We start from the raw sequence: 26,658 nt of genomic DNA on the forward strand, positions 1-26,658 counted from the left end.
CTTCCCCCACTAGTGCTGGCCACCAAGCCAAAGTCACCAAGATCAATAACTGGGATTGTTGTGGTAGACTCATTAATTGGTCTTGTTTCCATAGCTGATTTCTCTCCTAGCAACCAAACCAAAATGACTGCTATAAACAGTCACTCATTTGAACAGCAGCAACATTTGAAGCTGGAAAATAGCTCACTCAGTAGGTCACATATGTTGTCACACATGTGGCCTGGGTTTAAGCCTTAGCACCACATAGGAGAACCACACAACAAAGCAGCTTCAGTGTTGTGGTGTTTCTGTTTCTATGTTCCTTTCTTACTCGCCTTCTCTAATTCTCTCTTATCTCCTAATCACTATCTGAAGTAAACAAACAAACAAAAAAAAGAGTGGAGGGGAGACTTGATAGTGATGCACCTAGTTAAACTCACACATTACAGTGCACAAGGAACCAGGTTCAAGTCCCAGTTCGCACCTGCGGAGTCAACGCTTCATGAGTGGTACAAGCAGTGCTGCAGGTGTCTCTCCCTCTCGATTTGTCTCTATCTCTACCCAATACATAACTAATACATAGAGAATACGTTTTTTTCATTCATTCCTTTATTTAGTTTGGCCTCTAGGTTTATTGCTGGGGCTCAGTGCCAGCACTGCGAATCTACGGCTCCTGGCAGCCATTGTTTTTCCATTTTATTAGCTAGGACAGAGAGAATTAAGAGAGGAAGGGAAGAGAGAGAGGGAGAGAGAAAGATAGACGCCTGCAGACCTGCTTCACTGCTCATGAAGCGACTCCCTGAAGGTGGGGAGCTGGAGGCTCAAGCCTTGATCCTAGCATGGATCCTTCTACATAGTGCTATGCGCCCTTAACCAGGTGCGTCACTGCCTGGCTCCCAAGAAAGAATATATTTAAGAAAGGAAAAGAATGAACAGGGAACAGGGAAACCTCAAAGTTTCATGAGGCCAAAGTGCTCCAAAAAGATAATAACTAAGAAAAAATACTTTTCTATCCTTATTGGAAGATTTAATGATTTACAGTCAACAGCAAAATACTATAATTTGTATATGCATAATATTTCCCCTTAACAATACAACCCCCACTACGTCCTCTTCTGACGTCATGTTGCAGGACCGGAGCCCCATAGTCTTTTACTTTAGTGCAGTGCACCAACTCCAGTCCAAGATTTGCTTAGAGTTATCCCTTCTGATCTTGTTTTTCAACTTCTATGAGTGAGACCATCCCATATTCATCCTTTTGTTTCTGACTTATCTCATTTAACACCATATCTTCAAACTCCATCCAAGATGAGGTAAAGAAGGTGAATTCACCATGAACCTGAGACTTTGGTGCCTTAGTAATAAAAGCCTCTTTGCATAACCATTATGCCATCTACCCTTGTTCACATTTCCCAGTTTTCCACATAATTCAGTGCCCCTCTAGGTCCTCCTCTGCCATCTTGTTCCAGGACCTGAACCCTCCCCCACCCCCACCCCAGAGTCCTTTGCAATACACCAGACCCAGTCCAAATTCTGCTTTGTATTTATTGTTCAACTTTTTTTTCTCTGTAATTGGATTTGTTTCATTGAAGATGCCTTTAAAAATTAGATGGAAAAGAATTCTGCCAATATGTTCCTCTTAAGTATGTGATAGTTCCTGGTCTGACATCCAAGGGGTGCTGAAATCCCATAGTACTTCTATGGTCTAACACCCATAGTACTTATAGAAATCCCATAGTACTTCTATGGTCTAACACCCATAGTACTTATAGAAATCCCATAGTACTTCTATGGTCTAACACCCATAGTACTTATAGAAATCCCATAGTACTTCTATGGTCTAACACCCATAGTACTTATAGAAATCCCATAGTACTTCTATGGTCTAACACCCATAGTACTTATAGAAATCCCATAGTACTTCTATGGTCTAACACCCATAGTACTTATAGAAATCCCATAGTACTTCTGTGCTGCTGTTAATATGCTGCTATAGCTCTTTTCAGTCTCTGCTTTGATGTACTCCTTGGGTGCATAGGTGTTAATAATTGTTAAGTCCTCTTGATTGACTAGTCCTCTGAGCATTAAGTAATGTCCATCCCTATCTTTAAATTTTATTTATTTTAAGGTCTATCATGTCAGATTGATAATAGCTGTTCCTGCCCCTTTTCTGTGGTCCATTGGCTTGTATGGTAGTTTTCCATCCTTTCACTTTGAGTCTGTGTTTGTCTTGTTGAGTTAGGTGGGATTCCTGCAGACAACATATGGTTGGGTTGTGTTTTCTGATCCATCTTCCTACTCTGTGCCTTTAAATAGGTGAATTCAGGCCATTGACATTTATTGATATTATTGAATAAAGATATTTTAATGCCATTCTAAAATTTTAGAGTGTTCTGATATATGGCATGTTTATGATGGCATGATTATTTATAAGAGACCTTTCAGAACTTCTTGCAGGGCAGGCTTGGTGATAGTTGATTACTTCAACTGTTGCTTGTCTGAGAAGGTTTTTATGCCTCTTTTTAGTTTGAATGACAGTCTAGCACGATACAGTAGTCTTGGTTGAAAGTCTTTCTCATTGAGCATCTTGCCATTCTCTTCTGGCCTGTAGTGTTTGTGTGGAGAAAACTGCTGCTAATCTTAGGGGTTTTCCTCTATAGGTGACTTTGTTTTTCTCTTGCCACCTTCAGGATCCTTTCCCTATCTTTCTTCCTTTTAATTCTAAATATGATGTGTCTTGGTGTTTTTGAGTCTGGGTTAATTCTGTTTAAGACCCTTTGAGCTTCTTGAACCTTTATGTCCTTTATCTTGTCGAGAATAGGGAAATTCTCTGCTATTTTGTCGTGTAGAATGCTTTCTTCCCCTCTCTTCCTCTGATAAGTCAATAATATGTGTGTATATATATATTTTTCCCTTTTGTTGCGCTTGTTGTTTTTTTATTGTTGTTATTGTTGTTGTTGTTATTTATGTCGTCGCTGTTAGATAGGACAGGGAGAAGTGGAGAGAGGGGGAGAGAAAGATAGACATCTGCAGACCTGCTTCACTGCCTGTGAAGTGACTCCCCTGCTGGTGGGGAGCCGAGGGCTGGAACTGGGATCCTTACCCTGGTCCTTGCGCTTCACGCCACGTGCACTTAACTCACTGCACTACCATCCGACTCCCTGTTTCTTTTTTTTTTTTTATCTTTATTTATTTATTGGATAGAGACAGCCAGAAATTGAGAGGGAAGGGATGATAAGAAGGGAGAGAGATCAGAAACAGAAGGCTGAATATGGGATGATCTCACTCTCAGGCAGAAGTTGAAAAACAAGATCAGAAAAGAAAACACAAGTAGAACCTGAAATGGAATTGGCGTATTGCACCAAAGTAAAAGGCTCTGGGGTGGGTGGGTGGGGAAAATACAGGTCCAAGAAGGATTCAGAGGACCTAGTGGGGGTTGTATTGTTATATGGGAAACTGGGGAATATTATGCATGTACAAACCATTGTACTTACTGTTGAATGTAAAACATTAATTCCCCAATAAAAAAAAAGTCAAAAAAAAAAAAAGGGAGAGAGACAGAGAGACACCTGCAGCCCTGCTTCACCACTCTCAAAGCTTTCCCCTTGCAAGTGGGGACTGGGGACTGGAACTCCTGACTTGCCCAATCAGGTCTCAGCCCCCCCTTCCCCAATGTTAGCACAGGGCCTCCCTGCTACCACTCCAGCCTCCAGGGACAGTAGCAATGGAGACTCACAGTTGCATTTGGTGAACCTCAGGGGATCCTCTCCTCCCATCGGCAGTTTATTTGTTAATAAAACTCAGACCAGAGGTGGTGCCTCAACTGGCAAACTGCGGGACTGTTACCAGTCGCTCCTGAGTAGGTATGGGCTTTCAGCCTCAGGAATCTCTCCTTAGGCCCTTCTCTGTCCATGAGCCACACATGTTTGCACTCACTTGTACCTTGGTGGGGTCCCAAAGTATTCTGAGTCTTGGCTTGTTGTGGTCTTAGGTGATCTTCTTTGTTATTCTTAGTTGACTGGGAGAGGAGAGAGATGCTGCAGCTGCTGCTCCTCTCCAGAAGTAGTCCCACCTCCAAAAGTTCAACTAAGCGAAATTAAGCAAAAATAACATCTGCTCTAAATGCTCCAATGACTTTCCTAATTTCTTTTTTAATGTATTTATTTATTTATTTGTTGAATTATTTTTATTGTTATTAGGTTTATCACTTGGGCTCAGTGCCTGTACTAAAAATACACCACCACTCAGTACAGCCATTTCTCCCTCCCTCTTCCCTTCTTTTTTTTTTTTATTAGATAGGACAGAGAGACTTTGAGCAGGGTAGAAAAGATAGAGGGCCAGAGAGAAAGAGAGATACCTGCAGACCTGCTTCACCACTCATGAAACTTTTTCCCTCTGTAGAAGGGGAGTCGGGGTTCAAGCCCAAGTCCTTGTGCATGTAATGTGTGTGCTCAACCGTGTACACCACCACCTGGCTTCACCTGAATTTCTTGGAATAAAACCCACAGGCCTGGTCATTAATAACCCACAGATATCTTCATGATGCCACCCCCCAGATATTATGCCTCCTTTCACTTTCACTCAACCAGCCTCCACCACATTTTTTAAACTATTTATCTATAATTATGTATGGGATAGAGACAGCCACAAATTGTGAAGGAAGGGGAGAGAGAGAGAGAGAGAGAGAGGGAGAGAGAGAGAGAGAGAGAGAGAAATACTGCTTTACCACTCTCAAAGCTTTCCCACTGCAGGTGGGGACAGGGGCTCCAACCCAGGTCCTTGAGCACCGTAACATATGCACTCAGCCAGCCTCTACCACATTGACCTTTTACTTCTGAAACATAACTGAACATTTGCCAACCCTGGGCAGTTTCTGTTTCATCTGCATGAGAGGCATGTTTCCAGATGTAGGCATGGTTAATTTCCTTATTTCTTAGCTTCAGTCATTCCCGTAGTAGTCATTCCTGAAAGTAGAAGTGGTGCCCCTTCTAACCCTGCATGGAATAGCACATCTATACACTGTCCCCCAGTCTTCCTTGTTTTGTTCTCCTAATGCATGTTTACAACTGGCAAATTATACACTTATTTGCTTATTGTCTGTTTTACCCATTTCCACATAATGTGGGGCTAAAGATTTTTTTCTTTCTTGTGGTTAGCAAGACAGCTCACTTGGGAGGGTACCTGCATTGCCATGCTTGCGGTCCAGGTCCGAGCCCCTGGTAGACCACATGGGCATACTACTGGCACTTGCAGAAGTTTTGCTGCTCTTATCTATCTGAAATAGTTAGCCTATAGTTGTAAAGCCTTGGTGATGATGATGATGATGATGATGATGATGATGTGTGTGTGTGTGTGTGTGTGTGTGTGTGTGTGTGTGTGTGTGTTGTTTGTTTCTCACTGTATCCCAGTAAGACTTGGGAGTCAGGCATTAGCTTAGTGGGTTAAGGGCACGTGGCACAAAGTGCATGGACCAGCCAAAGGATCCCGGTTCAAGCCCCTGGCTCCCCACCTGCAGGGGAGTCGCCTCACAAGTGATGAAGCAGGTCTGCAGGTGTCTGTCTTTCTGTCCTCCTCTCTGCCTTCCCCTCCTCTCTCCATTTCTCTCTGTCCTATCCAACAATGATGACATCAATAATAACTACAATAATACAACAACAAGGGCAACAGAAGGAAATAAATATTAAAAAAAAAAGAAAAGTAAGACTTGATAATTCTGTCTCTAAATGGCCGTGAGGTAAGACCTTAATGGTGTTCTCAAGGCTTTAGGGAGTGAACAAAATGCAATACTGAAAGTAGCCATTGCGAGGCTATTGAGATACAATGAGCTGAGGATTGGAAATCTAGGCCCTTGGTGAAAGCTCTGCCCTAGTAACTAATTAACTATGTAGAATTAACAGATTCCTTGCTGATACAACCCGTTTCCTAACATATAACAAGGGGATAAAGACTTACTTTGAAAACAAGGGAAATTAATACTCGTGGGGAGGTGAAAATTTAATCTCTGCCTACTCCATATAAGTTATTATCCTGGAACTGCACATAGATCTAAAAACAAAAAAATGATTTGTTTAATTGTTGGCAAGATTAGTAGTGTTGGTGGTCCTAGTTTACAGGTGAGGTAACAGAGGCATTCGGGGTTGGAAAACATTTTCAAGGTCATGTATTCAATAATGACACTTGCAGTGACCTTGGTCTCTAGAATTCCACAGCCTTTCTCTCATTCCTTGAAACTAGTATACCACATGACAATTACCCTAGAAATGTTTCATGACGGGGGTCGGGCGGTGGCGCAGTGGGTTAAGCGCATGTGGCGCAAAGCGCAGGGACCGGAGTAAGGATCCCGGTTCGAGCCCCCGGCTCCCCACCTGCAGGGGAGTCGCTTCACAGGCGGTGAAGCAGGTCTGCAGGTGTCTATCTTTCTCTCCCCTTCTCTGTCTTCCCCTCCTCTCTCCATTTCTCTCTGTCCTATCCAACAACAAATTGCGTCAACAAGGGCAATAATAATAATCACAACGAAGCTACAACAAGGGCAACAAAAGGGGGGAAAAATGGCTCCAGGAGCGGTGGATTCATGGTGCAGGTACCGAGCCCAGCAATAACCCTGGAGGAGGAAAAAAAAAAAAAAAAAGAAATGTTTCATGACTAAATACATACTATAAGGAAGTAAGTCACAGAAACATCAGTTCATTTCACTGGCAAGCTGTGTGAACTTCTTAAAAGCAAGGTGTACCAAATAAATCACTCCTTAAGGACTTTTTATAAGCCAGAAAAAAAATATTGACACCTGGTAGAGCATAGCTTTAATGTGTGGGGAGCCAGGTTCAGTCCCCCAGTCATCAAATGGGAGGACCATGTGAAAGGAAAAGCTTCAGAGGAGTGGAGCAGTGCTATGATATCGCTCCTTCCTTGCTACAGCAGGAAAGCAGATTTAAAAAATAATAATACTAAGTCCTCAGGAATTGTGGATGCACACAGGTATGAAGCCCGAGCAAAGTCCTAGAAGCAGTCAGTCAGTCAGTCAGTCAGTCAGTCAAACTAAAGGCACTCTGCTAAGCACTGATTTGTTAGTCTCACTTTATTTGTGAGATTTTATTTATCTCTTTCCTGGCACTGTTTGAATATGCTACTATTTGGAGAACTACTCTCTTCTCTTACATCTCCTGGAGAATCTCCATCTCACATTAAAATAATTTTTAAAAAAGTATTGTGTGGCAAAGACATGCAAAAATATTTAAAAATTACTTTATCATCATTTTTAGCCAGAACACTGTTAAATTCTAGTTTATGGTGGTGTGAGGGCTTGAACCTGGGACCTCAAGAGTCTTAGACATAAAAGCCTTTTGCATAACCTCTGTGCTCTCTCCACAACCCCACACAATATTTTTATTATTATTATTTTTATGTGAAACAGAGATACAGAGAGAAAGGCTAGAGCACTGCTCAGCTCTGGCTAATGGTAGTGCTGGAAATTGAACCTGGAATGTTCAAGCCTCAAGCATGAACATTTTTTTTTGTATAACCAATCTATGCTGTCTCCCTAGCCCACACAATTTTTTTTTATTCCCTTTTGTTGCCCTTGTTTTTATTGTTGTAGTTATTATTGTTGTTGCCCTTGTTGGATCGGACAGAGAGGGGGAGAGAAAGAGAGACACCTGCAGACCTGCTTCACCACCTGTGAAGCTACTCCCCTGCAGGTGGGGAGCCAAAAGCTCAAACCGGGATCCTTATGCCAGTCCTTGTGCTTTGTGCCACGTGCCTGAACCGGCTGCACTGCAGCCCCACTCCCGCCCACACAATTTTTAAAAGGTCGGTTGCATGGCTGTGCAGTGACACACCTAGTAGAGCACATACATTACCAGGTTCCAAGATTCAGTTCAAGCCCCTGGTCTTCACCTGCAGGAATGAAACTTCATGAGCAGTAGAGCAGTGTGGCAAGTGTCTCTCCTCTTTACTTCTCTCTTTCTCTATAGGAAAAAGAAAGGAAAAAGGCAAAAAAAAAAAAAAAGTGACTGCTGGTGGAGTCTTCTTGTAGGCACCTAGCCACTGCAGTAACTCTTGTCTCTCTCTCTCACACACACACAAAAGAAAGTTTCATTTTTATATAATCTAAATATATCTTTACAGCATAATGAGACTTATTTTATAATTCATGTAGACAGTATATTTGTATTTGTTGTTTTTTTGGAACTTAAATTATTAAAGAAGAGTTTGGGAGACAGGTGGTGGCCCACCTGGTTAAGCACATACATTACAGTGCACAAGGACCCGGGTTCAAGCCTCTGGTCCCTACCTCCAGAGGAAAAGCTTCACAAGTGGTGAAGCAGGGACTGCAGGTGACTCTGTTTCTCTCCCTCTCTCTATTTGACCTTTCTCTTTCAATTTCTGTCTGTCTCTAATCAGTAATAAATAGATTTTTTAAAAAGAAGTTTATAGTTTTATATTCAATATTTTGCTTTGATGTTTGCATTTGACCAACTAGATGAAAATGCCGAACTTGGGACCATGCAGTAGTGCACCTGGTTAAGCACACACATTACAGTGCTTAAGAACCCAGGTTCAAGCCTTTGGTCCCCACCTGAAGGAGGAAAGCTTCACAAATGGTGAAATAGGGTTGCAGGTATCTCTGTCTCTTTCCCTCTGTATCTCCCAATTCCCTCTCAATTTCTCTCTGTCTCTATCCAAAAGTAAATAAATAAATAATAATAATAAATTAAAAATAAATAAAAATGCCAAAATCATGATCAATACTGAAATCCTGATATTGCTTCTGTGGTGTGACCTACTTTATAAAGTGCTTTATAATAATCTCCTCTACAACACACATACATACAGTATGGGGACAGGAAACATTCCACAGCTCTTTTTTTACAAAATTTTTAATTTTTATTTATTTATTTTGTAGAGACTGTCAGAAATAGAGAAGGAAGGGAGGGATGGAGAGGGAGAGAGACAGAGAGACACCTGCAGCACTGCTTCACCACTTGTGACGCTTTCGCCCTGCAGGTGAGAACTGGGGGCTCGAACCTGGGTCCTTGCGCACCGTAACATGTGCATTCAACCAGGTGCGCCACCACCCGGCCCCCACGGCTCTTTTCTTAAATTCACTGAGAGGCAACTAGGGTAAGCAACTGGAAGATGGATGAGGAGCACAGATGTAGCGTTTCGTGTTATCTTTAAAGAGTTGGATTTAAAAAGCAGTGAAGGGACTGACAGGTAGTTTACCTAGTAGAGAGCATGTGTTGCCATGCATAAGCACTCAGGTTCTAGCCCCAGAGAGTGTAGAGTCATAAAAGCAGTCACTAAAAGCAGTCACTGAGCTCCAGCAATAAGACTAGTGGGAAGAACAAGAGGACAGTGGTAACTGGGAAGGTGGTTTAATAGTACAACACAGGACTTGTGTACATGGGGACATGAGTTCCATGAACTGCAATGAACATGTCACAACTAGGCAGTTCATTCTCTCTCTATATGTGTCTTAAATTGATACTTATTTAAAATTAGTAATTTAGTATTGGTTTAAAAAATTACAAGATGGCAGGAGTATAATTCCACACTGTTCCTACCACCAGAGTTCTGTGTCCCCATTCTTTCTATTGGAAACTGCAGTGGTTTTCCAAAAGTCACAGATATGGGTTGACAATTATTTCTATAACTGTCTGTCTATTATCTATCTATCTACCTACCTATCTATATTTTGCCCATTTTTCTCTGGTTCTGCCTTCCTTTCTAAGTCACACCTACAACTTCTGTTACAACTTCTGTATGTCTTCCTTTTTTTCCTCTTATCTCTCTGGAATTTGATTTCAGAACCTTCTAATCATCTTCCCCTCTGGAATTATGGTCCAGTTCTTTTTAGGGTGCAGAAAGCAGAAGTTCTGAATTCTTTCCTGGACATGAGTATTGGCACATTGATATATACCCCCGTCTCTATTTTTCCCTAGTAGACGATGGCTCTGCAGAGCTGAAGCTCCAGGACACATTGGTAAGGCCATCTGCTCAGAGAAGTCAGGATGGAATCATAGCATCTGCAAGTTGTAGTCTGAAAGGCAAGACAAAATGTTTAAAAAGCAGGAACCAGAATGTAGAAATAGAGCAGGTGAGAACAGAGATTTTAGGAAGATAAGAAGCTAGGAAATCTATTAGGTATGATCCTAGGGGCCTATGACTTTGGTAATTTTTGCTTTAGCTTCATAACATGGAGGTGGACTGAGAATATTGCCTGGGAAGAGGTAAACTACATTGAGAAAATAGATATTTTTTAAAAGGACAGTGTAGAAAAACAATTAAATTTTAGGTGTTAGCTCTTTAAGTAAATGTTTGAGGTATAACTTGGCCTTGAGAATCAGGTGTACAGAGAGGCTACCTTCTTGGCTTGTGGGAAATGAAACCACAAACTTGCACTTCTCACCTCCTATTGGATCTGGGATCTGTGTTTATTGATACTTGGAATCTACCAACACTATTTTAAATCTTTATCACTACTTTTCTTTGGGCCACATAAATAGATTTGAAATCCCATCAGTCAACATGTATGACAAGACACTAAATTTACCTTTCTTTTTCTGTACTTTTTTATCTTTGAGAAGCACAACAGTCATGTTTTCACTCTGTTCCTCACTGCAGCTGTGGCTCAGAGCAAGACAAGTGGTTGAGGAAAACACACATGCACACACGCACACACGCACACACCACCACCACTCTTTTCCAACATAATTGTTCAGCTCAATCTGTATTCAGTACTCTGAGATTTTTTAATGTTTCAAAACAGGGTACAACTGCTTAAGCAAAATGATTAACTGAAAGCCATGTGTACAACCCCAAATTCTGAATTTGACCTCTACTTTTACCCTGTCAGTATGTTTGGGAAGCATTAGTTAATATTTTGGGCATAGTTCTCTTTCTTATATGAAAGCTTTTGTGCAGATGATTTAAATTTAAGATACTTTTGCTAAGAACCAGGTAAGTCAAAATTTTCTGGAAACACCACTAATAGTAATTCACTGGTTTCAGGTAATTATAATGGCACCTGTAGTCCTCATGTGCCTTAATATTACTGAGATAATGAGGAAATGGGACAGATGAGCCATTTTTCTCTCCTTTATTAGTGAGTAAAACAGAAGTAATGGCCTCAGTGATTACAAGCAGAGAGATGTTTATTATTAGAGGTTTTCTTTTCAAGGGCATAAATTGTGTTTTTACTCAAGATATTTTGATTTTGATTAAAAAAATGAATAAAAATTTTACTCAGTAGGCCACCAAACTTTCTCCACTAATTTTTACTTATATGATGTCCGTAGAAACATCCTCTTTTTTAAAAAAACTACTTTGGATGGTCTTCATATAGGAAATTTAAATAGAAGCTGGATCTCATAATACAGGGCTTTCGGAAGATTTAAGTCTGCTAAACCAAAGGATATTTTTGTGTTACTTAGTTGTAACACTTAAAAATATTTTTACTTTGACTTCTTAATTAAAACATCTGTAAGTACTTACAAAACTGCTAATAGAGAGTTTGACATTGGTAGTCAATGTCAGATTGTCTAGCATATGAGTGGGCAGCCTTGCATGTCCCTGTTTTATTTTTAAATCTGTCAGAATGTGACTGTGTCCATGATTCCCCACATGGACCAATCCCCAAGGCTTCCATTCATAGACTTTTTCTCAACCATGACAAACTTAGACAAGTCAGGAACACCATCTTGATGGCAGACTTGTTGAAGTGAACTAGTTTTCATACAGTTCAACTTGGAGTTGTGTTACATCTTTTAAGATGAATATTATAAGGTAGAGGAATAATTTCATGAGTTATAAATGTAAACTAATATTTTTTTATCTTTGTTTCAATCAGGTCAGCCACCATCCACCTATCTCTGCATGTCATGCTGAGTCTGGAAATTTTGTTTTCTGGCAAGGTAATGTGTTAGTATATTTGACCTCAATCATTTTTGTAATGCTATATATTTATGTTTATTCATGAACTACTATAATTGCTTGTCAAAAACCAAACAGCCACTGAACATGAGCCTTTGTTGGAAGGATCTGCACCATTTGATGTTATTCTCTCTTCTCTGAGCAATAATACATATTTTCTTAGTACATAATTACAGATTCAGAAATATAATTAAATTGTCCCCTTAAAAAAAAAAAGCAAACCATCTTATTCCACAGCTACATGAAATGCCTCCTGTATCTGAAAGAAACACTATAAACACTATAAATATTTACAAAACATAGACAGTAGGAAATTTTTTTAATGTAATTCTATTTCTTAAATAATTTTTTTTTTTTGTCTCCAGGCTTATCACTGGGTCTCAGTGCAGGCACTACGAATCCATTGCTCCTGGAAGCCATTTTCCCCATTTTGTTGCCCTTGTTATTGTTATTATTGTTGGATAGGATGGAGAAAAATGGAGAGAGGAGGGGAAGACAGAAAAGGTTAGAGAAAGATAGACACCTGCAGACCTGCTTCACCGCTTGTGAAACAACTCCCCTGCAGGTGGGGAGAAGGGCTCAAATGGGGATCCTTAATGCCAGTCCTTGCACTTCATACCAAATACACTTAACCTGCTGTGCTACCTCCCAGCCCCCTTAAATCACATTTTCTTTTTTTCTAGTATGGGTGGTGGTGTTTCTATGTTCAGTGTGTATCTTGAATTTGGGAATATGTTTCTTCTGAAGAATGAAACTGTAAATAAGTGGATTGATTTTACTAACTTAAATATTAATGTGTTCAAAAGACTGGGGACTGGCAAAATAGCTCACTTGGATCATGCACTGCTTTGCCACATACACAACCCAGGTTCAAGCATGAACCCCCACAATGAAGGAAGTCTCAGTGCTGTGTTATCTTTCACTCTCTTTCTGCCTCTGTACTTCTCTATCTTAATAAAACACAAAAAACAAAACAAAACAAAAAAGACCTGTCCACTCTAGAAAGAAAAGCTGACCATCCTGGGGTTTTAAACACTGAGCAAACATCAGTTTTAAAACAGTAGTATTACACTACTTGCCACATTGTCTTTTTCAAACAATACATATATAAAATTTTAAAAGATAAGACCGGGTGATGATGCACCTGGTTGTGCATGTTACAATGCACAAGGACCCAGGATTGAGCCCCCTGACCCCACCTGCAGGAGGAAACCTTCACAAGTGGTGGAGCAGTGTTGCAGGCGTCTTTCTGTCACTCTCCCTGTCTATCTTTCCCTCTTCTCTCAATTTCTCTCTGTCTCTCTATCCAATAAATAAATAAAGATAATAAAATTTTTTTTTTAAATTTAAGACATAAAAGTATGTTGTAAAAATTCACTCTCCCTCCACCACCCCCTAACATATACTAACATAACTAGTCAGTGCCTCTGGATGTAATAGGTGTTACTAGTTTAAAGTCACAGAGACCAACATGGTTTCCTTTCTGAATCTTTGCTGTTAAATTTTAAAATTAAAACCTAGTTAGAAACTTCCCTTTCGCTAAACCCCTCTAGAAATTATTGTCACAAGATTTCTAACTTTCAAACTTCTGAGTGCCATTGGACCCATAAGCACTTTACTATACTTTTTATTATGTATTATTTAATGTTGAGCCTTCTCAAAGTAGTACTTCTGTATACTTCACCATACTCACAGTTTCCTCCTCACTTCCCTTGTATTTTTTTTTCCTCATCAGCCTTTTCCTAAACATTCTCACCTGTCTCATTGGCTCAGCTCCCAAAGCTTGACTTTTTATCAAGTTCGATTAACATGTCCCTACATTTTAATTAGAATGTTTAAGTCATTTATATTTGTTGTGATTATTGAAATAGGTTGAAAGGTGACCTTTTGTTTATTTTCTGTCTGTAGCATGGGCATATTGTCTGCCCTTTTTCTCTTTTTTGAATTCTTCTGCATTAATTGAGCACTTACTGTGATTTCATTATATCTTTTTATGAACTTACTACCTATACGTCTTTGGTTTCCAGTTGTTACTTTTCATATATTATATGTATATAAATACATTTTATATATTTCACATTACACTTTTTATAGATTTTACGTGTATGGTATCATATAATATGTGCTCAGAGCAGTACCTTCTTACTTTCACCTTTACCCTATGGTCTATATACCATCATTGCAGCAGCCAGAGAAATGTCTGTCTATTCTATTTCATGCATTTTCTATTGATACCACTACTCATTCAGCTTAGAAATATATAAATCATCCACAAATTCTCCCTATTTTTTACATCTGTATCCCATTTGTCACTCATTTCTACTTCTGTGTTTGTAATGGTTCTGGCACCATTCCCTTCCTCTCTAGCCCTACCGCTACTGATTTAGTTCACTTTACTGTCATTTATCCCTTGAGCAATGATAGTAGCCTCTTAGCTTGTCATCTTGCTCTCCATCTCTCCTGAGTAGTTTCTGTATTGTTCCCAACCATTCTTGCAAAATCTGTGGCGACAACAGTTCTCTGTCTGTAATGACAGTAGCCTCTTAGCTTGTCATCTTTCTCTCCTACTCTTCTTCCAGTTTCTGTATTGTTCCCAACCATTCTTGCAAAATCTGTAGCCACAGTAGTTCTCTGTCTCAAAGAATGCTTCCTCCCATGCTGCCATTGTACACAGGTCAGATTAACGTCAGGCTTAGAAAGCCCACTTTTTGTTTTTGTTTGTTTGTTGTTTTAAATCAGTCTGTTTCTACTTTTTTATCTAGCAAATCTGAGACAGATAGGACAAGGCTACACCATCTTCTTATGCCTCTTCCATTTTGAACAAGTTGTATCTTCTGCCTGGCAAACTCTGTACTGTCTCAGTCCATTTAAATCCATTTAAAGTTGACCCTTCAATCAAGAACCTTCCCAACAATAAAAGTACGGACCAGATGGTTTTACAAATGAATTCTACAAAACCTTCAAAGAAGAGTTAATACCTCTACTTTTAAAATTCTTCCAAAAGATTAAAGACACAGGAATACTCCCTTCCTGCTTCTATGAAGCCAACAACACCCTGATACCAAAAGCAGACAGTGATACAACAAAAAAAGAAAACTGCAGACCAATATCTCTGATGAACATAGATGCTAAAATATTGAACAAAATTCTAGCCAACCAGATACAACAGTATATTAAAAAGATTGTTCATCATGACTAAGTTGGTTATATCCCAGTGATGCAAGGTTGACTTAATATTCATAAATCAATCAATGTGATCCACCACATCAATAAATACAAGGCCAAAAACCACATGGTTATATCAGTAGATGCAAAGAAAGCCTTTGACAAAGTCCAACTTCCCTTTATGATCAAAACACTACAAAAAATGGGAATAGATGGAAAAATCCTGAAGATAGTGGAGTCCATATATAGTAAACCTACAGCCAACATCATACTCAATGGTGAAAAACTGGAAGTATTCCCACTCAGATCAGGTACTAGACAGGGCTGCCTGCTATCGATGTTACTATTCAACATAGTGTTGGAAGTTCTTGCCATACCAGTCAGGCAGGAGAGAAGAAGTTAAGCTCTCACTATTTGCAGATGATATGATAGTATACATAGAAAAACCTAGAGAATTTAACAGGAAGCTCTTGGAAATTATCAGGCAATACAGTATGGTATCAGGCTACAAAATTAACATACAAAAGTCAGTGGCATTCCTCTATGCAAACACTAAGTTAGAAGAAGAAGAAATTCAGAAATCAATTCCTTTTACTATAGCAACAAAAACAATAAAATACCTAAGAATAAATCTAACAAAAGAAATGAAAGGCTTAGAGAATACTATGAAAGGAAAGGTCTCACCCGAGTAATGAAGCTGAAGGGTTGTCATTCCACACCTGAAGTCTCTGGACGCAGTCTGAAGTGAAGTGAAGCATGCTGAGGTGGTACTGATTAGGTTGGGATCAGGGGATGCAATATTATTTGGTATGAATTAAGAGAAGCATGCAGGAAAATGCGCCCCACCCTAAGGTTCCAGGACTGGGGGAAATATAGACTCTATAGTGGAAATGTGAGGTTTCTGCTGACTTAGGGTTCAAGAAGACAATAGATAGTTATTGTTATAATCACATTATTTGGTAATTGGGTTAACTTTGAAATATCCCTTTGTTAGGATTTGCTGTATCATACACAGCATCACCATAATTTATGTCCTTTGACATTATTTGTATGTAGCTGTGTATGTAGCTGTGTTGCTTCTCCCTAGACTAGGCTTTTGAGAGAGTCAACATATCAAAGACTCAGCCTATGTATTAAAATGACTCAGTCTGTGCTTTAAAAAGTTTGAAACATAAATCAATTTTCCCCTCTCATATTAGTTAAATAGTGATTTATATGACTACAAATTAATAGGAGTGTACATAAACACCATTCCCACCACCAAAGACTGTATCCCACCCCACCCACCTCTGCCATGCCAGGAAGCTGAATATCCACCTTCACCCTCACCCTAGGGTTTTTACTTTGGTGCCCTACTCCAGATTTAGTCAAATCCTGCTTTTAGTTTCCCTTTCTGTTCTTCTTTCTCAACTTCAGTTGATGAGTGGGCTCATTCCATACTCATCTTTATCTTTCTGACTTAACTCACTTAACATAATTCCTTCTAGCTCTGTCCAAGTTGGGTCAAAGAAGGTGGGTTCATTGTTCTTAATAGGTGCATAGTATTCCATTTATATATACCAGCTTTCTCAGTCATTCATCTATTGTTGGGCACCTGGGTTGCTTCCAGGTTTTAGCTATTATGAATTGTGCTGCTATGAACATAGGTGTACAAATATCTTTTTGGTTGGGTGTTATGGAGTCCTTGGGGCATATCCCCAGGAGAGGAATTACTGGGTCATATGGTCCATGTCTAGCCTTGTGAGAGTTCTCCAGACTGCTCTCCACAGAGATTGAACCAATTTGCATTCCCACCAGCAGTACAGAAGGGTTCCCCAGAGCACCACCCTACTAGGGAAAGAGAGAGGCAGGCTAGGAGTATGGATTGACCAGTCAATGCCCATGTTCAGCAGGGAAGCAATTACAGAAGTCAGACCTTCCACCTTCTGCATCCCACAATGACCTTGGGTCCATACTCCCAGAGGGATAAAGAATAAGAAAGCTATTGGGGGAGGGAATGGGATATGGAGATCTGGTGGTGGGAATTGTGTAGCGTTCTACTCCTCTTATCCTATGGTTTTGTTAATGTCTCCTTTTTTAAATAAAAAAAAAAAAAGTGAAAGACTATATACTGAAAATTATGAGACACTATTCAGGGAAATAGAAAAGATACAAAGAAGAAGAAAGATATTCCATAGTTCATGGGTTGGAAGAATTAACATAATTAAAATGAATATACTATGCAAAGCCATATACAAATTTAATGCAATCCCCATCAAGATCTCAACCAATTTTTTTTAAGAGAATAGATCAAAAGCTACAAATGTTTATCTGGTACCAGGAAATACCTAGAATTGCCAAAAGAATCTTGAGAAGAAAGAACAGAACTGGAAGGATCACACTCCCAGATTTCAAATTATATAAGAGGGCCATTGTCATCAAAACTGCTTAAGAACATAATTAGATACACTGACCAGTGGAAGAGAATTGAGAGCCCACACCTCACCTATGGCCATCTAATCTTTGACAAACGTGCCAGACTACTAAATGAGGAAAAATTAAGTTTATTATGAAGAGATCACTCTGTATGGTGACTGATAATTTATTCAATCTGAATATGCTTTGATCTGTCTAGCTCTCCTGTTAAACATATAATATTTGCTGTTTTGTTTCAGATGTGAGATGGAAAAATAAATTCTGGGGAAAATCCATGGAAATTGTTCCCATTGGTACAACCCATGTGACTCTGCCAGCGTAAGTGTTTTTTCTGTGGTTAGAAATTTTGCAATGTTTCAAGTTAATATACAGATTTAGAAACACTATCTCCCCCCCCACCCCATGATATTAGTAGTGTTGTTTGGTTTTTTTTTAAAAAAAAAACATTTTTTTCAGCTAGTAGTGCTGTCACTGTTTGACAGTTATATTGTTTGTTTGACAGTGAGTTCAAAATTTCCCCATTTTAACAATCTCACATTTTCTTTCCCTCAAATAGAAATGCTTCCTGGAGGCCAAAGTTCTGTAAATAGAAATGTTTTGTTAAAAACTCATTTCCACTTCCTAACAAAATGAAGAATGTTGTCCTGACTCACTGTCAAAACTCCTTTTAAGAATGATATGACCTTCTTGAGCCTTTAAGAATTATTAATAGTAAGGAGGGTATGAGGTGGCAAACACAATAAAGTGCATATATGAGAATATACAAAGACCCGGGTTCAACCCCCACTCCCCCTACTTCCCTGCCGGTGGAGGTGGGGGGGAGGGAGTTTCACTAATGATGAAGCAGTGTTGCAGATGTCTATCTTTCTCTCGCCCTCTTTATCCCCCCTTCACTCTCAATTTCTCTATCCAAAAAAGAAATACAAGTGTACTTATTTATGAAGTAGAATAATTATGGACATCACCTCTGGAACTGAGGTAACAGAAATCTATTTATATATATTTTTTCCACCAGGTTATTACTGAGACTTGGTACCTAAACAACTTCACCATTCCTGGTAGCCATATTTTCTCCTTTTTTTTTTTTTTTTTTTTTTTTACCGGAGCACTATTCAGCTCTGGCTTATGGTGCTACCAGGGATTGAACCTGGGACTTTGGAGCCTCAGGAATGAGAATCTCTTTGCATAACCGTTATGCTATCTACCCCCACCCATCTTCTTTCTGACAGTGGGTAAGAGGGAGACAGAAAGGATACTTGCTGTACTACTCACTACTTCACTAGTTTTGTAGCCCTCCCTACCCCTGCCTCTCTGGTGTGGGTCAGAGGTGGGGGCTGGGATTGGGCCTGTGTCCTTGTTCACAGAAATGGTGTGCTCTACCAAGTGAACCACTACCTGGCCTTGCTACCAAGACTCTTAAGCTCACTCTGTCACTCACCAATTGGAAGTCCTTGGGTAGGTCTTTTAACTTTTCTAATTACCAGTTCTCTTATCTATAAAATATAAATTTTATAGGGCTCTTGTGAAGATTAAACATATAGAGAGAGTACAGGGACCAGGTGGTGGCACAACTGCTTAAGAGCATGCATTACAGTGCACAAGGACCCAGGTTCAAGCCCCTGGTCCCCACCTGCAGGGGGAAAGCTTTACAAGTGGTAAAGCAGGGCTGCAGATATTTCTCTGTCTCTTTCCCCTCTCTATCCCTTCTCTTCTCTCAATTTCTCTCTATCTCTATCCAATAATAAATAAGTAAAAAGAGAAAAAAAAAGCACATAAAATAGTATTTCCTTGTGTTTGGTCTTATTAACCCCATCTGCAGAGTTTTGTTTAGTTCTGTAAATAATATCTGAGCATTGTCATTGTAAAAAATTTCAGCTACACAGCCTGGGAGGTGGTACAGTGGATAAAACATTGGACTCTTAAAAGTGTTAGGTCCTGAATTCATTTCCCAGCACCACATGTGCCAGAGTGATGCTCTGGTTCTCTCCCTCTCTTATTAATAAATAAATAATAAAAGAAAAATTTCAACTCTATGTATCTTCTAGTTTATAATAAGATGCATATAGTACAGATATATATATGTCCTTGTCTATGTGTGTGTGTGTGTGTATATATGTAAATGTGTGTACACATATGTGCATAGAGAGGGCAAATTGTGAGGAAAATATATATACCTTCCTCCAGTGCCACTTCCCTTTCCTAATTTGGCAACTTTAGAAAAGTCGCTACCAGATCTTCATTTCCTTCTCTGCAAAAGAAGGAAGAGATTGTTCCAGGAGACCACCACCACCATCACACAGCCTCCCCTACCCCCAGCTTTCAATGAAGCTTCAGCAGCCTTCAGAGTGATGGAATCTGACTGCTCTTGCCCTCCATTGAGTGGGGCTCCTTGCCAAATGAAAACTCATAGAAGACCTGCCTCAGCCTAGGCAGTAAGTCAGTGTTGGCTTTGGAAATGGAAGAATGAGTAACTCATGCCATGACTTGTGTTTTAAATAGCAGTGCTTTTCGTAGCAGAACTAGTCAATACTCCTCCTGCTGGCCTCTTGGACACTCTGTGGTGGTGTAACCTGAAAAGGAAAAACAATTACTTCCTTTTAAGTCATGACTTATTAGTTCTACTGAAATACCATTCTGGGAAACAGTCTTCTGGATAGCCTCAGTGAGCTCACACCACCGTACCACCGTAAGAGAATCACCCACTTCCAGCCCTTCAATTTCTATTTAGTTGGATAAGACTATAAGCTCAATAATGGCTCAGAGAGTGAAGCAGAGTGAATTTCAGAAGCTCAGGTTGAGTGATAGCATATGAACTTTTGTATTGACTATTTTGTTGAATTCACAGAGGAGACAGAACTTAAAGTGGGTAAAGTAGAAATAAAGGCTTTAATATTACAGAGTGAATAGGAAAAAATGATTTTTATTCCATTTTGTATGACTATTTATTGTCTTTAAGAGAAGCATCAAGGAGACAATAAAAGTGTTATTCTAAAGAGGCCAGGTAGTGCCGCACCCAGTTAAATAAACATATGACTATGTGCAAGGTTCTGGGTTTGAGTCCCCACTCTCCACACTTCACAATCAGCGAAACAGGTCTGCAAATGTCTGTCTCTCACTCTCCCTCTTTGTCTCCCCTCCCTTCTCAGTTTCACTCTCCTGTCCTATCAAACATAACAGAATTTTTAGTGCTGGCACTGAGCCCACGCAGTAATACTGGTGGCAAAAATTAAAATAAGTAAATAAAATTGTTGCTGTAGATATTGGATAGTGGTGCACTTGATAGATCCCCTGATTTCCACCAGCATGGGGGAAAACTTCATGAGCAATGCTGTTGTGTCTCTCTTGGTGCTGTTGGTGTCAGGTGTCCATGCAGGCTTTTTATTTTCATTATCTTTGTTTATTTATTGGATAGAGACAGCCAGAAATTGAGAAGGAAGGGGGAGATAGTGAGAGAAAGAGACAGTGGTCCAGGAGGTAGCACAGTGGTCCTGAGTTTACAGTTCTATTTATTTGAGTCTTCTTCCTTATTTATTTATTTATTTTTAGTGAGTCTGACTAGGGGTTTGTAAATCTTGTTTAATTTTTCAAAAAACCAACATTTGGCTTCATTGATGTTTCGTATGGTTCTCTTATTTTCGATGCCGTTTATTTCTGCTCTAATTTTAGTGATTTCCGTCCTTCTGGTTGCTTTAGGGTACCTTTGTTCCTTTCCCCTAAGTCCTTAAGGAGTGCAGTAAGGTCATTTATTGGAGCTTTTTCTTGTTCTCTAATATATGATTGTATGGCTATGAGTTTCCCTCTTAGTACTGCTTTAGCTGTGTTCCAAATATTTTTATAGCTTGTGTCTCCATTTTCATTTGTTTCCAGGAACATTTGAATTTCTTCCTTGAGTGTCTCTCTGACCCAGCAGTTCTTAAGCAGCATGTTGTTGAGTTTCCAAATTTTGTGACTTTTAGTAATTTTCTGTTTGTTGTTAAATATTAGCTTTACTCCACTGTGGTATGAGAAGATATTTGAGATGATTTCAGTGCTCTTAAATTTGTTGATATTGTCTTTGTGGCCTAACATGTGGGTGCTGTGTGGATTTGAAAAGAATGTGTATTCCAGTTTTGGGGGGTGAAGAACTCTGAAAATGTCAAGGAGGTCTAGCCTGTCCATCTCTTCATTTCATTATTTTGTTTCTTTGTTGATTCTCTGCTTCATTGATCTGTCTAAGTGTGAGGATGTGGTGTTAAAATCTCCCACTATTATTGTATTACTATTGATGTATTTTTGTAGTTCTTTCAGTAGGTGTTTGATGTATTCAGATGGGCCCTCACTGGGTGCATACATGTTAATAATTGTTAACTCTTCTTGGTTGATTGATCCTCTAATTATTATGTAATGGCCTTGCCTATCTTTTATTACTTTATTTTAATTTAAATCTTTTGTGTCAGAGATGAGAATGGCTGTTCCTGCCCTTCTTTGTGGTCCATTAGCCTGTATGATAATTTTCCATCCCTTTAAGCCTGTGTTTGTTTTATTGGGTCTGATGGGATTCTTGTAAGCAGCATATGGTTAGGTTGTGTTTTCTGATCCATCCTCCCACTTTGTGCCTTTTAATGGGTGAATTTAAGCCATTGACATTTATAGATATTATGGATTTAATGTATTGTAGTGCCATTATTCTACAATTTTTTACTTGCTCTGATATATGGCAAGTATTATGGTGATGTTCTTGTTTATAAGAGATCTTTTAAAACCTCTTTCAGGGCAGGCTTGGTGATGGTTGCCTCCTTTAACTGTTGTCTGAGAAGGTTTTGATCCCTCCATCTAGTCTGAATGAAAGTGTAGCAGGATATAAACCCTTTTTCATTCAGGGCTCCATAGATATCTTGCCATTCTCTTCTGACTTTTAGAGTTTTAGTGGAGAAGTTTGCTGATAATCTTATGGGTTTTCTCGTGTCTGTGACTTTTTGTTTTTCTCTTGTAGCCTCTAGGATCCTTTCTTTATCCTTACTTCTTTTCATTGTAACTGTGATGTGTCTTGGTGTCTTCAGGTCTGGGTTGATTCTATTTGGGACTCTCTGAGCCTCTTGAGTCTTGATGTCCTTTCTGTTGTTTAGGTCTGGGAAGTTTTCTTCTATAATTTCCTCTAGTATATTTACTTTCCCTTCCTCTTTTTCTTCCATTGGCAGGCCATTTACATGAATGTTACTTCTTTTGAGATCATCCCATATGTTTCTGTTGTCTTCAGTGTCTCAATCTCTTTTTGAGCTCTTTTACCTCTTTCTTAGTTTTCTCTAGCTCATCCTCTGTCTGGCTAATTCTGTTTCTGCTTCTGTTAGCCTGCTTTCCCTTCCCTCAGCTTCTTTCTTCAGTTCATTTGTAGTATTAGCTTGTTCTGCTAATTGACCTATTAGTTCAGCTATTTCAGCTTTCAGTTCTCTAATAACATCTAGATAGCTTGTGTTTTCCTTGAGGATCCCATCTGTTGTTTCCCTAATTCTGATAGCCCTTTCCTTCATAGTTGTCTTGATTTCTGTGATTATTAGTTTTATTATTGCTTGCATACTTTTCTTATCTATGGTTACTTCTGACTGATTTGGAGTTTCTTCTGGTCTCCTGTCTTGATTCATTGTGGTAGCAGTTTTATTTGCTCTTGATTTAACCATTTTCTTTTTATTGATGTTTTTTATTTTTCTGTTCTGTAGTTCTTCAATTGTTGTGTTTTGAGTACAAGCCACACTATATTAGATACCTTTATGACAAATGTAGTCACCCAACCTCCGAAATTACAACAATAGTAACTTAAGCAAGGATTGATGTAGTTCAACCAATACCAGTTAGCCAAACAACATCTCCAGTCCAAGAGAAAAATAACAACCAAATCCAAAGGAAATAGAAAGAGAAAGGGAAAAAAGGGAAAGCAAGAATAGACAATTATGCAAATCTACTGTCCACTCTAAATTCTAGGAACAGCAAGAGGAGAAAGGGAACTAGAGAAGAAAGATACACACACACAAAGTCCACTTTGAGTCAGATTTCTTCCCCAGAATAATTCACAAATGAGTATCAGTGAATTCAGAAATCAAAAGAAGGAGGAAGGAAGAAAAGAAGACAAGAACAAGAAAAAAGAAAAAAAGAGCAGTGAAAGGAAAGAGGTTTGGGTTTTGTTGTTGTTGTTGTTGTTGTTTTGAATTAGCTAGGTGGAGGGAGAAAGGAGAGTGGAGAGTGGAGGGAAGTGGGGAAGTGGTAGAGAGAAACAAGTTCCTCTCACACTGGATAGGACACCCAGTCACCTAGCAATGGAGAAAACAATGACAGTTAATTTTGGTCAAGCTAAAGAAGGAAGGGGCAAAAGGGACACATGTATATAATAATAGTAATAATAAAATAGAATAGTGTACAAAACCCTAACAGTCAGTCTGCAGCTTGGACCGCTGGGATCAGGCAGTCTGAGCAAAGACAGCCAACTGTAAGAAGTATCCAAGAAAAAAAAAAACCTCCAGGTAGTCTTTCCCAGGCAGGGGTGAGGCTGTGATTTGTCAGGTATTTTGTCACTCAAATAGAGCTCCAGCCACTTAAAAAAAAAGAGAGAGAGAAGGAAAACAAAAAGGGAAAAGGTTTGGAATGACACCCCTGGTAAGCCAGGAATCTTGGTAAAGAAAATAGCTCAGCGGGTGAGCCTGCTAGGAGCAGCTCTCCAGCCTCTGGGGGCTGGGATGGGGTGGGGGGGAGGGAGGAGCTTCAGAAATAATCAAAAGATTTCCTTTCTTTTACCCCCTGGCCTCCATTTTCTAACCCAAGAGTGATATCACCCTTAGGACCCCTTATTCACCCTCCTGCTGATGGCCCAGTATCCTACCCTATCCAGAGAATCCCTGGTCACAAGCTTCTGTTTGTTGGAGCACACACCAGCTGCTGCTTGCAAGTCACCATCTTGGCTCTGCCCTTCCAGTGTACTACTTTCTAATACAGAACTCCCATAGGAAAAAAAAACTTTTAACTATGTAACCTCTTATAATTGTCTTTATTGTACAACAAAAGAAATAGACTTTAAATGACAGATAAAACATAATTACCTTTCTAATAATATTCTTTGTTTCTTAATGTATTACTGGGACCTCCTGATTGTCCAGTACAACTGTCCAGTGTCCTTTGCAGAGTGAATTTTTTCAATCATCTATTCTAGAGAGAAAGAAAGGAAAGAAGTATAGTAAGGGCTAAGGGAGAAGCACCACAGCCTCATTCATCCCCCACCTCACCCCCTACATCCCCTTGATACCACTCCATGGTGCTTACATGTGGTATCAAGATTTAAACCAGAACAATGTGTTTGTTAGGGTATGCACTCTACTGGGTGAGTTACCACCTGACCCTTGACAATGTTCTGTAATAAACTCATTTTAAAACTCATAGAAATGGGAGTCAGGTGGTAGCGTAGTTGGGTTGAGCGCAATGACCAGCAGAAGGATCCTGGTTCGAGCTCCCAGTTCCTCACCTGCAGGGGAGTCACTTCACAGGTGGTGAAGCAGGTCTACAGGTATCTATCTTTCTCTCCCCCTCTCCATCTTCTCCTCCTCTCTCCATTTCTCTTTGTCCTATCCAACAACTAAACATCAATAATGACTACAACAATAAAAAACAAGGGCAACAAAAGGGAATAAATAAATATTTTTTAAAAAACATAGAAATTAGTAGTGCAGGGCTCTGTGGTGCAATGGATAGCACATTGGACTTCTAGAATAAATGTGAGAAACTAGTAGTGTGGGTTTGTATTTTCTGTTGACACTTTTGAAAGTTGTCACTTTCACTTTTCCCTGCTTTTTAGTTTTGGAGATCATTTTGAGTGGAACAAAGTGACTTCCTGCATTCATAACATCTTAAGCGGGCAGAGGTGGATTGAGCACTATGGGGAAATTGTCATCAAGAACCTGAATGATGATTCCTGCCACTGCAAAGTGAATTTTATCAAGGTAACCCGGTGACCCTGTGAGCTCTTCTCACACTGGATGGGCAGAGCTGGGATTTCAAGGCATAGGATTCTTGGGGAGTTTTTGTTGTTTGTTTGGGTTTGTTTTTAATTTTTTTAATCTATAAAATGGAGATATTGACAAGACTATAGGATAAAAGGGGTATAATTCCACAAAATTCCAGCCACCATAACTCCCTGTCCCATCTACCATCAGCCCCCACCCCACCCTTGAAAGCTCTCCTATTCTTTATCCCTCTGGGAGTATGGACCCAGGATCATTATGGGGTGCAGAAGGTGGAAGGTCTGGCTTCTGTAATTGCTTCCCTGCTGAACATGGGCGTTGACAGTTTGATCCACACTCCCAGCCGGTCTCTCTTTCCCTAGTGGGGCAGGGGTCTGGGGAAAATGGGATTCCAGGACACAATGGTGGGGTTTTTGCTTGTTTGTGTTTGCTTTTGTTTTTTACCTTCACTTTTTTTTTTAATATATATATTTTATTTATTTATTTTTCCTTTTGTTACCCTTGTTTTATTGTTGTAGTTATTATTGTTATTGATGTTGTTGTTAGATAGGACAGAGAGAAATGGAGAGAGGAGGGAAAGACAGAGGGGGAGAGAAAGATAGACACCTGCAGACCTGCTTCACTGCCTGTGAATCGACCCCACTGCAGGTGAGGAGCCGGGGGCTCAAACTGGGAGCCTTATGCTGGTCCTTGCACTTTGTGTAACCCGGTACACTACCGCCCATCTCCCAGGAACTGTTTTCTTAATGGGTACAGAGTTTCAGTTTAGGGATGTAAAAAGTTCTGAAAATATATACGATGGCTTGGTGGTGATACTTAGTGCCTTTAGCTTGTACACTTAGAAATTATTAGATTGGTAAAATTTATGTTACTTATTTTATATGTTACTTATTTGGCATAACCAGAGAACTCAGTTTTAAGGTTCTGGTTCAGCTCTAGTAAGTTCTGCCCCACCCTTTCTCCCATTTTTCCACATGCTTGGAACAGCGAAGCCAAACCACCAGAATATGATCTGAAAATGCCACTCAACTTTATTGGCTTCCAAATATGAATTCTGTTTACACTGAAAATAGTTCTAGTAGCTTTGATATATGTTACTGTGCCTTGTGTTCATAAAGAGATTTTTTTTTTTAAAGGCAGTCAGGAAATTGGACTATTTGGAAGAAAAAAGGTATTAAGTCTGTGGAGC

At 39.6% G+C, this 26,658-nt stretch overlaps 1 protein-coding gene across 6 annotated transcripts in view; it reads left to right on the forward strand.

Moving 5' to 3' along the window:
• OSBPL3 (oxysterol binding protein like 3) overlaps nucleotides 1-26,658 on the forward strand; it is a 262,596-nt gene that overhangs the window by 196,812 nt on the left and 39,126 nt on the right. For all 6 annotated transcript variants that reach the window (XM_060196082.1, XM_007529051.3, XM_007529053.3 and 3 more), the window contains 3 exons: nucleotides 11,828-11,891; nucleotides 17,730-17,808; nucleotides 25,304-25,448. In XM_060196082.1, coding sequence (XP_060052065.1) covers nucleotides 11,828-11,891; nucleotides 17,730-17,808; nucleotides 25,304-25,448 — 288 coding nt within the window. The remainder of the gene's footprint in view (nucleotides 1-11,827; nucleotides 11,892-17,729; nucleotides 17,809-25,303; nucleotides 25,449-26,658) is intronic.

This window comes from Erinaceus europaeus, chromosome 8, assembly GCF_950295315.1.
Source record: "Erinaceus europaeus chromosome 8, mEriEur2.1, whole genome shotgun sequence".
Lineage (NCBI taxonomy): Eukaryota > Metazoa > Chordata > Mammalia > Eulipotyphla > Erinaceidae > Erinaceus > Erinaceus europaeus.